The sequence below is a fragment of the Gopherus evgoodei genome, chromosome 8 (assembly GCF_007399415.2).
Source record: "Gopherus evgoodei ecotype Sinaloan lineage chromosome 8, rGopEvg1_v1.p, whole genome shotgun sequence".
Lineage (NCBI taxonomy): Eukaryota > Metazoa > Chordata > Testudines > Testudinidae > Gopherus > Gopherus evgoodei.
Window position 1 is genome coordinate 58,648,729 of NC_044329.1, and position 13,556 is coordinate 58,662,284.

General features: G+C 45.2%; 1 protein-coding gene across 3 annotated transcripts in view; it reads left to right on the plus strand.

Moving 5' to 3' along the window:
• Positions 1-13,556, plus strand: part of C8H1orf21 (chromosome 8 C1orf21 homolog) — a 233,337-nt gene that overhangs the window by 180,402 nt on the left and 39,379 nt on the right. For all 3 annotated transcript variants that reach the window (XM_030572238.1, XM_030572240.1, XM_030572239.1), the window contains exon 4: positions 8,676-8,752. In XM_030572238.1, the coding sequence (XP_030428098.1) occupies positions 8,676-8,752 (77 nt within the window). The remainder of the gene's footprint in view (positions 1-8,675; positions 8,753-13,556) is intronic.

A 13,556-nucleotide genomic window follows, 5' to 3' on the forward strand; every position in this document is an offset into this window, starting at 1 on the left:
TTCCTTCATAGGTCATGTTCTCAAGACCTTTAATCATTCTTGTTGCTCTTCTCTAGACCCTCTCCAATTTCTCCACATCTTTCTTGAAATGCAGTGCCCAGAATTGGACACAATACTCCAGTTGAGGCCTAACCAGCTTTTTATTTCCCTTTTTATAGATGGGCACTATATTTGCCCCCTTCCAGTCTTCTGGAATCTCTCCCGTCTCCCATGACTTTCCAAAGAGAATAGCTAGAGGCTCAGATACCTCCTCTATTAACTCCTTGAGTATTCTAGGATGCATTTCATCAGGCCCTGGTGACTTGCAGGCATCTAACTTTTCTAAGTGATTTTTAACTTGCTCTTTTTTTATTTTATCTTCTAAACCTACCCACTTCCCATAAGCATTCACTATGTTAGACATTCCTTCGGACTTCTCAGTGAAGACCGAAACAAAGAAGTCATTCAGCATCTCTGCCATTTCCAAGTTTCCTGTTACTGTTTCTCCCTCCTCACTGAGCAGTGGGCCTACCCTGTCCTTGGTCTTCCTCTTGCTTCTAATGTATTGATAAAAAGTCTTCTTGTTTCCCTTTATTCCCATAGCTAGTTTGAGCTCATTTTGTGCCTTTGCCTTTCTAATCTTGCCCTGCATTCCTGTGTTATTTGCCTATATTCATCCTTTGTAATCTGACCTAGTTTCCTTTTTTTATATAACTCCTTTTTATTTTGTAGGTCATGCAAGATCTCGTGGTTAAGCCAACATGGTCTTTTGCCACATTTTCTATCTTTCCTACCCATCGGAATAGCTTGCTTTATTCATGTAAATTATCAATAGCATGATTCAGTCATGTAAATTATCATAGCCTAGTGTGTGTATAAGGGAGGCTGGGGACTTTGTAATGTTGTTGGTGTTTTTCATTAGCTTTGGCTGTTGATAGAAGGATGTCCTTACTTTAAAACAAGTATAGCTGGTGGTCTGTGCATCCTGTGGGTCAGTGTGTGTTACATATTCCTCCTGTGTGTCCAATCCACAGAGGATATGGGTTTGTTACAGCTTCCAGCTACACAGCCTGGTTGTTTAGCTCAAGCTGTAGACATGTGTACTTTCATCTCTGGGGTTCAGTCTCTGGTGTTGGGCAAGATGGAAGCTATCAAGTATGCACAGTGTAATATTGTGTGTGTGTACTCATGTACATATGCCACATGTAGTGGTGATGTCATGTGATTTCTTCTGGTAAATTGTAGAAACCATATGATAAATTGCTTTATTGTGTACCTTTGACCAACTGTCAAAGCTTTTAAATGCACTGTCACATGTTCTACTCTTCACTGTAAAGTTATAGCCCCATAACCAGCTGACATAATCAACAGTTTCAAACTGCTTTGTGTTGTGATGATTCTAGGAAATGAAGAATGTGGTCCTGTTTACTCTGGGTAAACTTCTAGCAAAATGTTAACTTAATACAGGTGGAATCTAATAATAGGGTTGCCAGATGTCCGGTTTTCGACCAGAATGCCTGGTTAAAAAGGGACCCTGGCAACTCTGGTCAGCAGTGCTGACCAGGCCACTAAAAGTCTAGTCAGTGGCACAATGGGGCTAAGGAAGACTCTCTGCCTGTCCCGCTCTGCGCAACTCCCAGAAGCGGCCAGCATGTCCGGCTCCTAGGCATAGGGGCAGCCAGGGAGGCTCCACATGCTGCCCCCGCCCTGAGCGCCAGCTCCACAGCTCCCTTTGCCCAGGAGCGGCAGGGGGCAGCACCTGTGGGGGTGGGCAGCGCCAGAGCCCCCTGGCTCCTCTGCCTAGGAGCCAGATGTGCTGGCCACTTCCAGGAACCACCTGAGGTAAGTGCTACCCAGACGGAGCCCACACCCTGAACTCCCTCCTGCATGCCAATCCCCTACCCCAGTTTGGAACCCCCTCCCGCACCCTAACTCCCTCCCAGAGCCTGCACCCCTCATCTGCTCCAGCATCACAAACTCCAGTGCTGAACCCCCTCTGGCACCCCAAACCCCTCATCCCCAGCCCTGCACCAGAACCCTCATCCCCTACCACACCCCAACCCCCTGCCACAGCGCAGAGTCCCCTCCCACATCCTGAACCACTAATTTCTGGCCCCATCCCAGAGCTCACACCCTTAGTCGGAGCTCTCACCCTCTCCTGCACCCCAACCTCCTATCCCAACCCGGTGAAAGTGAGTGAGGATGGAGGAGAGTGAGCAACAGAAGGAGGGGAATGGAGTGGGTGAAGAGTGGGGCCTTGGAGAAGAGACGAGGCCTCAGGGAAGGGGCGGGCCAAGGGTGTTCGGTTTTGTGCAATTGCAGTTAGCAATCCTATCTAAGCCGGCAGTTCTCTCTTGAATACGTCCTGATGTAACTAGGTGAAACAGTACATCTCTAATGTAATATCAACTGCAGTTGGCTTTAGCTTACTAGAGGAGATAAAAGAATTCTGGTCTGACGTTACTGAAGTTTTTAAGTCTGAGGACTTGTCTATGCTTACACTGCTGTAGTGGCACGGTTGCAGTGATTAGTGAAGACACTACGTACGCTGATGGGAGAGCTTTTCTGGTCGGTGTAGATACTCCACTCCCTGAAAAGTAATAGCTGTGTTGACGGGAGAATCCCTACCATTGATATAGTGCTGTCTAAACAATGGTAGTATGGGGTTAGGTAGGTATAACTATGTCCCTCAAGGATGTGGATTTTCCACATCCCTGAGTGATATAGTTATACCGACGCAAGTTTATAGTGTAGACCTGGGCTAACTTTTAATGGTATTTCAGATCAGTTTATTTAGATTTTCTTTTAAGGCTGTGTCTACACTAGCACTTTTGTCAGTATAACATGTCTCTCAGAGTTGTGAAAAAAACACCCTTTGGAGCAACATAAGTTACACTGACAGAAGCATTGATGTGGACAATGCTATGCTGGTGGGAGATGCTCTCCCACCAACATAATTACTGCCGCTCGTTGGAGGTAGGTTTAATTCTGTCGACGGTAGAGCCCTCTCCTATTGGCATAGTGGCTACACGAGCGATCTTACAGTGTCACAGCTGCATCGGTACAGCTGTGCCTCTGTAAGCTCGCTGTGTAGACATGACCTAGCAGTCATTTATTTTAAGTACTCTCATGCATATAAAAGTGTAAATATTTGACCTTCAGTAATAATTACTGTTGTGCTGTTAAAAGCTGCTGCATTTCAGTAATGAATGAAGTGATCCCAGCATATAGTTTGTTTGAGAAGTGTTTTGGGATCCTACAAAATGATGAGTGGTATATAAATATCAATCATTTAAAACATTTTAAAATATTTAAATAGTTGTGAAAGACTTAATTGATAATAAGCTGTAAGGCACTCTGAAGCTACCTTTCAGATTTATGTTGAAACAAATGTATTTTGGCTCATGTGCTAATGAAGCACAGTCATCTTAAAAAATCAAACTTCTTTCTGAGACTGTTACCTGCTATTGTTACAAATAACATCCAAGGCCTAAGATCATTATAACTAAAAGAGCTAAAAATGGAAAAAATCCTCTTTTTCTCAGTCTGTTTGCTTAGTGTATTTTGACGACACTTTGAAGAATTAGCAAAACAGATTTTATACAGTTGTTCTCCAACAGGGGGAAAAAAAAAATCTTAAAGAATAGGAAAAGGTAACTCTAGGTTCACAAAAATTTGCTTTTGTTAGTATCTGAAACTGATTTTAACTAGTTTTTTAACAAGCTAACTACACTTCTTGTGTACCATGTCCATTTAAAAAAATCATATACATAACAATAATATGTAACTTACCTCGGAGCTGTTATCTGCAATCTGGTAACTAAATATTTTAGTACATTCTCTGCTTTGGAAACCATGTCCTTTTAAAAATCAATCCTCTTTATCAACAATTTTAAGTTCTGTTAAAGATGGAATTTGTATCTAGTTACAGGATTGATGTCATGCATGTGCTTAAGTTTTTGCAAGATCAGGATCTGCAGACGTGCATGTTGAGCATCTTCACTCTCAGGAACAGTCCCATGTTAGTCAATGGGACAACTCACATTAGTAAGCACTATGCTACTCAGCGGTGTTAGCAGGATGGGTCCTTAATTAATATTTCTGAGTTTGAAGTTCAACTTTCTATTTATTTTTCTTATACATTTCCTTAAAAACATTATGAACCAAAGGAGCTTTTACAAACCTTGGTATGGGGGGCAATAAGAATCTGCTTCTAACCTGAGTCTTTCTATGTCAAGGTTCTGCAAAGAGAATATTTGAAATTAAGTTAATAAACCTCTTGGAAATTGGTTTGAATGGAAACACTGACAGACATTTAATTAATGTGGCACTAGTGGTTGCCGCAATGCTAATAGCATCTGGCAGTACAATCAATGCCATCTGTTAATACCCAGAAATTCTGGTATAGCATGTCCTTTTTGGTGGAGCTATCAATAATTAAGAAGTCTATCAAATGAAATCATCTTAATTTGATGACTGCTTTACCTTGATTGTGATAAGGTGCAGCATAATGGGGAGATATATCTTTGAAGTACAACACAAAATATCCATGGTTGTTATAAGACCTGACCTCCTTTTTGTTGTTGAATAGCCAATACAAATATTCAGGCATCAAACTCTGCTTTTAAAAAATATATATGTTGTAAGGGGCAGTGTGGAAATAGCTACAATGTTGTGAATTTGCCACATCCTTACAGAGTGTGTGATCTTGGGAGGGGGTGAAGGGAACCAAGGTCCCTTTTAAAGTTTAGTTTAAATTTGTAAAAAGTGCGTTCATTTCTACTTCATTCATATATGTCATATTCAGTCCTTGTTAGTGGAAGAATATTTTAAACTTATGAATTATATAGCTGCATCAGCAGGACATAGAGCACAACAACATGGCTTTAAATTGTTCACCCACACATACACACATCCTACATACCATTTAAAGAAAAATAACTTTTCTGTTTGTACTGGTTTCCCAAAACACGTTTATGAAAGAATCTTTTGTAGACAATCACTAGAGAGCAAGGCATCACCAAAACAGGTTGCTTTTTTAATCCAAAGAAAAATGAAAAAGAGTGAAGAGTACATCTATATATTTTGTTAATCATTTTATGGCGTGGGACAGCTATACATGTTCTGTTGTGTTCTCTATATATTTTTATGCCATGCTCATCACTATGTTTGAGTGCCTTCCAATAAATACTGTGTTGTGACTACACATCCGTCGTGTTGTTTGTACTCATCCTTTCTCCCAAGGGAGGAGCATGTGGAATGGAACATCTTAGATTCTTATTATTTGATAAATATATCTGTTAGTGTTTATATTACAGAAGCCAGGGTCAAAGAAATGCACCTCGCAAAGAGCAGAAAGTGGTGAGGTTTGTGATAGTCCCTAGTTCCTGGAAAAGTTCATTCCACCATAAGGCCATATTGGTGGTAGTGGTGTGGTCATGTGAGGTGAAGGATAGGCAGAGCTGTGTATTCTCTGCATATTGCTGGTACTTGAGTCCATGTCCTCTGACCATTTCACCTAATGCTTTCAAGTAGATATGAATAGGGCTGGAGAGAGAATTGACCCTTGCAGAACCCCACAAGTGAGGGCTCTAATGGAATTATGTGCAATTTCCTGTCACTCCTCTTTGGGTGAGTCTCTCTAGGAAGGACTCAAACCACCTTTCACAGGTAAGGTTGCAGTATCTCATGATCAATAGTGTTGAACATTGCAGAGTGGTTCAGGAGGATTAGAATGGTTCTCTACCTATTGGCAGGAGGAGATCATACTTCGGTGCCACTGAATCAGATTCAGTTCTGTGTCCTGGCCTAATCCAGATTGTGCTGGTTCTAGAATGTTGGCTTTAGTTAGCTGAGCTTGTAGTTGGCCTTTTGCTAGTTTCTCTGGGAGATTTCACAGGAATGGCAGGCTTGACATGCTTACAAGCTGTTGAGTACTGTTATTACATTCCTTTCTTCTACTGTTACTGTTTTTCATTTTGTGGTAATACCCAAAGGCTCCGATGAGGATGGACCCATTGTGCTAGGCCCTGTACAAACATGTAAAAATACACAGTGCCTACCCTAAAATTTGGAGTTCCAATTCTTCAAAGCTGTAGGGCTTGCCTGTATGCAGAGTTGCACTGGTTTAATTTAAGGTTTGATTTTTAAGCTGATTCAGTTAAATAATTGCAAAAGGCTGTGTGGAAACCCCTATTTTGGTTTAATCCAGACTCATTTTTATTTAGTTTATTTTGATTAGGCCTGTCCACACAGGAAAATTGTACCAGTTTAACATAAATCAGTTTTTAAACCAGTATAGCTGAACCAATGGAAACCCATTCTTATTTCAGTTTAAAAGTAGCTTATTTCAATTTAATTTGTTGAGTGTGAACAGGTTTAAATTAAACTGAAAAAAGCAACACTTAAATAATAATAAGTTTGTATGTAGACATGGCCTCACTCAATTGCTTTAATTTATGCTTGTGAGTAGTCCTGTTGATGTCAGATTAAATTAAAGCAAATACATATTTGTTATATATATGCATTGCATATTAAGTATTATCAGGATGGGTGCCTGAATTAACTCTGCACACAATAAGTATGTGTTAATGGGTGTGGAGAAGAGTAGCATAAATATCACTGCATAGTTACATAGGCATACCAAATACATAGCTTGATAGTTCCAAATCATTTGTAAGTTTTTGCTGGTATTATTGGATATAAGAATTCAGACAGTTAATTATTACTGAATGAATTTGCCTTCCAAATTTTGGGAAATATTTGATTTATTTTGTTTATGCTTTTAGAGAACTATGCCTAGAAATCTATTTTTATCAGAGCAAATATTTGTCCTATGTTACAAAATATTGCTGGTAAATAGCTATAAACATAATGATGAGCCAGCTTAAGACAGAACCTTACAAGAATGATTTGGGCACAGTTTTTATTTGTCCTGGATTATTTTTTTTTATTCCTTTTATTCTGCCCATTACTCCAGCTGAACAACAGATGGAGAATAGAGGGGAGAAGAAACACTCTGATTACATAAAATAATTGAAATGTATTAATTATTGATGCTCATTTCGTAGAGTAATAGAAATTGTCACAAAAACACAGGACTGGGAGTCAAGATGGGAATCTGTTCCCAGCTCTGCCATGAATTTTTCCAAAGTGACCTTGGTAATCTTTCTGCACCTGTTTTGTCATCTGTAGTATGGGTATAAAACTATGACCTGGGCAGTGGGGGCTACATTAATTAATTTTTGTATGCTGCTTTGAGATCTATAAACAGAAGTCTCTATATAAAGGCAAATTATTTTTTCTTTGGTCTTTTAATTGCTCTTGATTGATAAAAGTTTCTCCTCAGAAACCACCAAGGCCTTGTCAATAGTGGGGATTGTCCTGTTTCCAGCCACCCATGTAGCTAAACTACTTTTGGGATTTGCACTGGACAAGGAAAGTTGTGATTTACACTGATGTAGTTTAGCTCTGCTTGAAACCAAAGTAAGGTGTAAATCACAGATCTCTTTTCTTTTACTTTGCACTGTTGATAGGAATTGGCAGGGACATGGTGTTTTTATCTTTGGGAAGAGTGCAAGAAGTGATATGAAATGAAGTGTGGCATATGAGTGTTGAGAAAGTGGGGATCACAGAATTCAACTTCTATTTTCATTATAGGCATGCACCTATAGCCACTGAACTTACATACTTTTCGATGTATTCTAAATGCAGATATGTGATACACATTACTGTATGTCTCCAATATCCATTATCACATACTGGCTAGCACAGCAGCAGATATTTTGGGATACAATAGCAAGACATGCCATGTATGTGAGACTGGAAGTTGATCTTGTACCTCTGTTTCTGATATGTTACCAGCCTAGCATCTCTCTTTCCCTCTGATTAGCATTGAAATCTACTCCTCTTCTCTTTCACTTGACAGTTTTATTGGCTTATCTTACATGCACATGTGCTAAAAAAGTCATCGACAAATAACTGTTGAAGCAAGATTAAAAAATGCTATGAAAGTAAATGAATTCAGAAGGTGTGGGATGCACTCTTTATCCTGATGCTTCAGCATTGTACCATTGAATAATGGTGAGATAATCACTGATAAGTGTGTGAGTGTGATCTTAGCACTTTCAACAAAGTGCTGAATTGACAGCCTGGGAGAGGGAAGTCTTTAACTCCAGCCCTGTTTTGAGAGAGCCAACTCTGTAGGTAAGAGGTTCGTTCAGTCTCTGTGACCATTCAGTATTTTGCCTCACCACCTCATTAAAGGTGCCAATTAGTGGCACTTGTCATGTAACCTGTCTATAAGTACTAGACTCAGATTTGCACAGGCCACTAGACAGTCATCTGATAATGACAACTTTGATCACTATCAGACTGTGTTGGATTTGAACCAATGACCTGGAGACCCAAGGTTTTGTATCCTATTACAAATCCTCTGAGCCATGAGGTCCACATTTGTCATTTTTAACAAGAGTATCTGTAGGCTGCTTTCTGTACTATTACAGAACTGTTCTAGATTTCCTTAAGTTTTTATTTGGTTTCCTCATGGTTAATGCTTTGTTTATAAATACCTGAGTTTTTACAAATCCATTTGCAGAGGCTGGTTTCCCTGTACTAAAGAGTAACATTCTGAGGACAAATATACAGAAAGTATGTTTAATAAATGCTAATTATATATGTGTTTTTGTGTGTTTCAGGAAAAAAGTGCCAGTTCAAATGTAAGACTTAAATCTAACAAAGAGGTCCCAGGATTAGTTCATCAACCCAGAGCAAAGTAAGTTACACTCCATAATTTTAATAGAAATAAATGCTTATTGAATTAAAACAATACCTGCAAAATACCCAAACTTTGCCCAAGTAAAGGCTGCATTGGGAGCTCCCTAACAACTGAAGGGTCACACCTAGCTTAAATAAAACAGAGAAGAATGCAGCCATCCTCACATTTTTGTTACAGATGGATGGCCTATAGAGAACTGCTCAGATCAAGCTGGGGTATTGCATGCCAGGATGTTTAGTCTCTGTGCATGGTTGTATTCATGACGGAAGTACCCTTGAGACTTGCTGTACAATTCCATAGGTAGTAGATGGGTCAGAGGCTAAACTTCAGCCATCCTTGCAATACCTTGTTCTTGGCTTGATTTTCAAAGATGCAAAACTTTTTTTTCTTGTTGAATAGATTTACCCTGCCACACCTTCCCAGGGTACCTCACAACATTATAGTTCTCATATGATACATTTGTTTATACACATAAATAAATACACTGTCACCTGCATCCCAACCAGGTGTTATTTACAAAGATTCTGTCCAATGTTTGGGCATACTTTGGTAGACAAACAGCATAACAAATTTGGGAATTAGACTTAACTACTTCCATTTAAGATGATGATGGTGTTTGTTATTTGCTGACGGTGTGCTATGTGGCAGTCAGTTTATGCAACCCTTAGATTAAAGTTCTTCTTTGAGTGCTTGCTCATATCCATTCCAATTAGGTGTGTGCGCGCCACATGCACGTTCATCGGAGAAACTTTTACCCTAGCAACCCTGGCTGGTCGGCTGGGCGCCCCCTGGAGTGGCACCGCCGTGGCGCCCAATATATACCCCAGCCGACCCGGCCACCCTTCAGTTCCTTCTTACTGCCCGTGTCGGTCGTTGGAACTGTGGAGCGCAGCTTCGCTGACCTCCACACTCCCTAGCAGCTCATTTTCTCCTTATCGTTGTTATACTGTAGTGTAGTTTATTGTTGTGTGTGTGTGTGTATATATATATATATATATATATATATATATATATATATATATATATATATATATATATATATATATATATATATATATAGTTATACAGTCAGTTAGTTAGTTAGTGTTATTAGTGTAGTTGTTAGTTATCGTTTGAGGGGATCGGGGATCACCCCGTCCCCGCAACCGGAGCCGGAGCTCATGCCCGGCTCATCGGGCTTCAAGCAGTGCTCGGCTTGTCACAAGCCTATGCCGGTTGGAGACCCCCATGACTCCTGCTTAAAGTGCCTCAGGGAGTCACACTTATCGGCTAAGTGCTCCATTTGCAAATCTTTCAAGCCGAGAACCAAGAAGGAGCGGGACATTAGATTAAGACAACTCCTTATGGAAGCGGCCCTGACACCTCCGCCCTCGGCACCGAGCACAAGCCAGCCGGTAAGCAAGGGCACCACCACGGCACCGAGCGCTGCCACCAAAGACTCACGGCACTGGGCCCCACCGGCGCCGAAACCGGCTCCGAGCCGCTCCCTCTCTCCGAGGTCGAAGACAGCGAAGGCGCAAATCGTCCTGCCAGCATCCGCCTCGCAGCCAGAACCGGCACCAAAGCCGGATCGCCCGGCACCGATACCTGCCGCGGCACCGACTAAGCCAGCACTGTTGACTCCGACCCCACGAGGGCCGTCAAGTCCGGCACCTGGCGGCTCCCCGGTGCCCACCGTGGTAGAGCCCGCTTCGCCATCTACCCTGGAGACGTTTGCCGTAGCGAGGGATCTGATTGAGATCACCGAGCCACCACCGCCCTTACCCCCGGCATTGCCGGTGTGGGTGCTCCACTCAATCGGCAAGCCGACCCTGACCAGACCAGCTTCGGTCAGCGTAGTGGACCGGCACCGCTCCAGATCGCGGTCCCGCGGACGCTCTTCATCGAGATGTCGTTCATGCTCTCGACGGCGATCTCGGTCTTGGCACCGGTCAGACTCCCGGCACAGACCTTCACCTCGGTACCGCTCACGCTCCCGGCACCAGTCAGGCTCCCGGCACCGACGTTCACCTCGGTACTGCTCACGCTCCCGGCACCGGTCAGGCTCCCGGCACCGGTCGACATCTCGAGCGTCGACCCGATACTCGTGATACCGCTCCAGCTCACGGCACCGCGACGGGCACCGCACCTCCAAGAGCAGGTCGAGACAGAGAGTCTCGAGATCTCGGTTGACCTCCCGGCACCGAGCCGGTTGCAGGTCCCGGTCTCGCTCTCGACACCGTTACCAATACCGACACCGGTCACCACAATCCAGAGGTGTAAGGTCTGTTGGAACTTCAGCTCCAGCTTTCGCTGCTCCATCATGGCCGTCCAGAGGCACGTCGGCATCCTCCCAGGAAGGTAGCTTCTACGACTGGGACCAGGATCCCGAAGTACCGCTGGGAGTGTTCCAGGACCCCCGCCCGCAGGACGTGGGATCCCAACAGTGGGTTTTTTGAACACCCTGGGCATAGCATCAGACCCAGGATGGCCCCCTGCCCCAGACCCGTTCTGCCACCTCAGAACATCGGGTGCCAGAGACCACTGTTTCCCACCCCCCCGCGGTTGAGTCGGAAAAACAACTGCCAACAGACTCCCCAGGTCAACTGGAGCAGGAACCAGTCCAGGAGCAGGAGACCACCCAGGATGCCCTCATTCCCGGAGTATCCTCCTCCTCCTCCTCGCCAGATGAGGCCGTGGCCGGGTCTTCAGCTTCAGGGCCCCCACCGATAGACCTCAGGGCCCACCAGGACCTCCTCCGCAGAGTGGCCCTTAACATCAACCTACCTGTGGAGGAGGTGCCAGAGGTGGAGGACCCAGTAGTGAGCATCCTCTCTACGGACACTCCTACCCGAGTAGCCCTCCCATTCATTAAAACTATCCAGTCCACCGCCGATAACCTGTGGCAATCTCCAGCCTCCATCCCACCGACGGCTAAGGGAGTGGAAAGGAAGTACATGGTACCCTCTCGGAGGTACGAGTACCTGTACGTCCATCCTCCTCCCTAGTTGTCCAGTCTGTCAACGACAGGGAACAACATGGCCAGCAGGCACTGGCCCCCAAATCCAAGGAGGCTAGGCGGATGGACCTCATGGGTCGCAAGGTATACTCAGCTGGAGCCTTGCAACTCCGCGTGGCCAACCAACAGGCCCTATTTGGTCGATATAACTATAATATATGGGCGGAGGTGGGTAAGTTCGCCGAGCTACTACCCCAGGACTCACGCCCGGAATTCAGTGCGTTCCTGGAGGAGGGTAAGAAGGTGGCCAGGACCTCTCTACAGGCCTCCCTCGACGCGGCCGACTCAGCAGCCAGAACCTTGGCCTCGGGAATCACCATGAGGTGCATTTCCTGGCTTCAGGCCTCCACCCTACCCCTGGAACTGCAATATACCGTCCAGGACTTACCCTTTGACAGGAAGGGTTTGTTCTCTGACAAAGCGGACTCCAAACTGCAAAACCTGAAGGACAATCGAGTCATCATACGCTCGCTGGGGATGCATACCCCTTCCACCCAGCGTAGACCCTTCAGGCCCCAAGCACGGCGCCCATACTTCCCACCCCGCCAGAGGCAGGACTTTAGTAGACGGCGTGGCCGGGGGGGCCGCAGGCGCCAGTCCAGCTCCCAGGGAGGCCAAAACCAAGGGCCCTCCAAGGCACCACCGGGGCCCAAGTCCGGCTTTTGAAGGTGCGCCTGGGAACGGCGTTCCAGCCTCAAGACAGGATCCTTCCCCTACCTTTTCCAACTGCCTCTCCCACTTCCTCCCAGCATGGTCCCAGTTAACATCAGACCGTTGGGTTCTGCGCACGGTGAAGGAAGGATGCCACCTACAGTTTGCTTCCTCACCCCCTTCCTGCCCCCCTTCCCAGTCCCTCTTCAGGGACCCCTCTCACGAGCAAACCCTCCTACAGGAGATCGGATCTCTCCTCGCAGCAGGAGCTATAGTGGAGGTACCTCTAGACGAGAGAGGAAAGGGGTTTTACTCCCGATATTTCCTGATTCCCAAGTCCAAGGGAGGTCTCAGGCCCATCCTAGACCTGCGAGGTCTCAACAAATGGATGCTCAAATTGAAGTTCCGCATGATCTCCCTGGGAACCATTATCCCATCCCTGGATCCTGGAGACTGGTATGCCGCCCTCGACATGCAGGACGCGTACTTCCATATTGCCATCTTTCCACCACACAGGAAGTACCTTCGCTTCACGGTCAGACACCAGCACTTCCAATTCGCAGTCCTACCCTTCGGCCTCTCCACGGCACCGAGGGTGTTTACCAAGTGCATGGCCGTCGTGGCCGCCCACCTCTGTCGGCGGAAAAGCCACGTGTTTCCATACCTCAACGACTGGCTCCTAAAGGGGTCCTCCCAGTCGCAGGTGCGGCAGCATGTCGAGGTGGTTACGGACCTCTTCTCTCAATTAGGCCTGCTTCTCAATGCCGAGAAATCCACCCTGGTCCCCACGCAGAGGTTGGACTTCATAGGCGTGACCCTGGACTCTACTCAAGCCAGGGCCTACTTACCTCAGCCCCGTTTCCAGACTATCATCTCGATCATACGGAGCTTGCAGGCCTTCACAATCACCTCAGCTCGCCCCTGTCTCGCACTACTGGGGCATATGGCCACATGTACTTATGTGACAAAGTATGCCAGGCTCCGAATGAGACCCTACCAAACGTGGCTTCACTCAGTATTCCGCCCAGGCACGGACCACCTAAACGTATTGGTGACAGTTCCCTCAGGCCCCCTCCGCTCCCTCGACTGGTGGCTGATCCCATCCCTAGTATGCGCGGGGATGCCGTTTCACCCACAGCCACCGTCGATGAC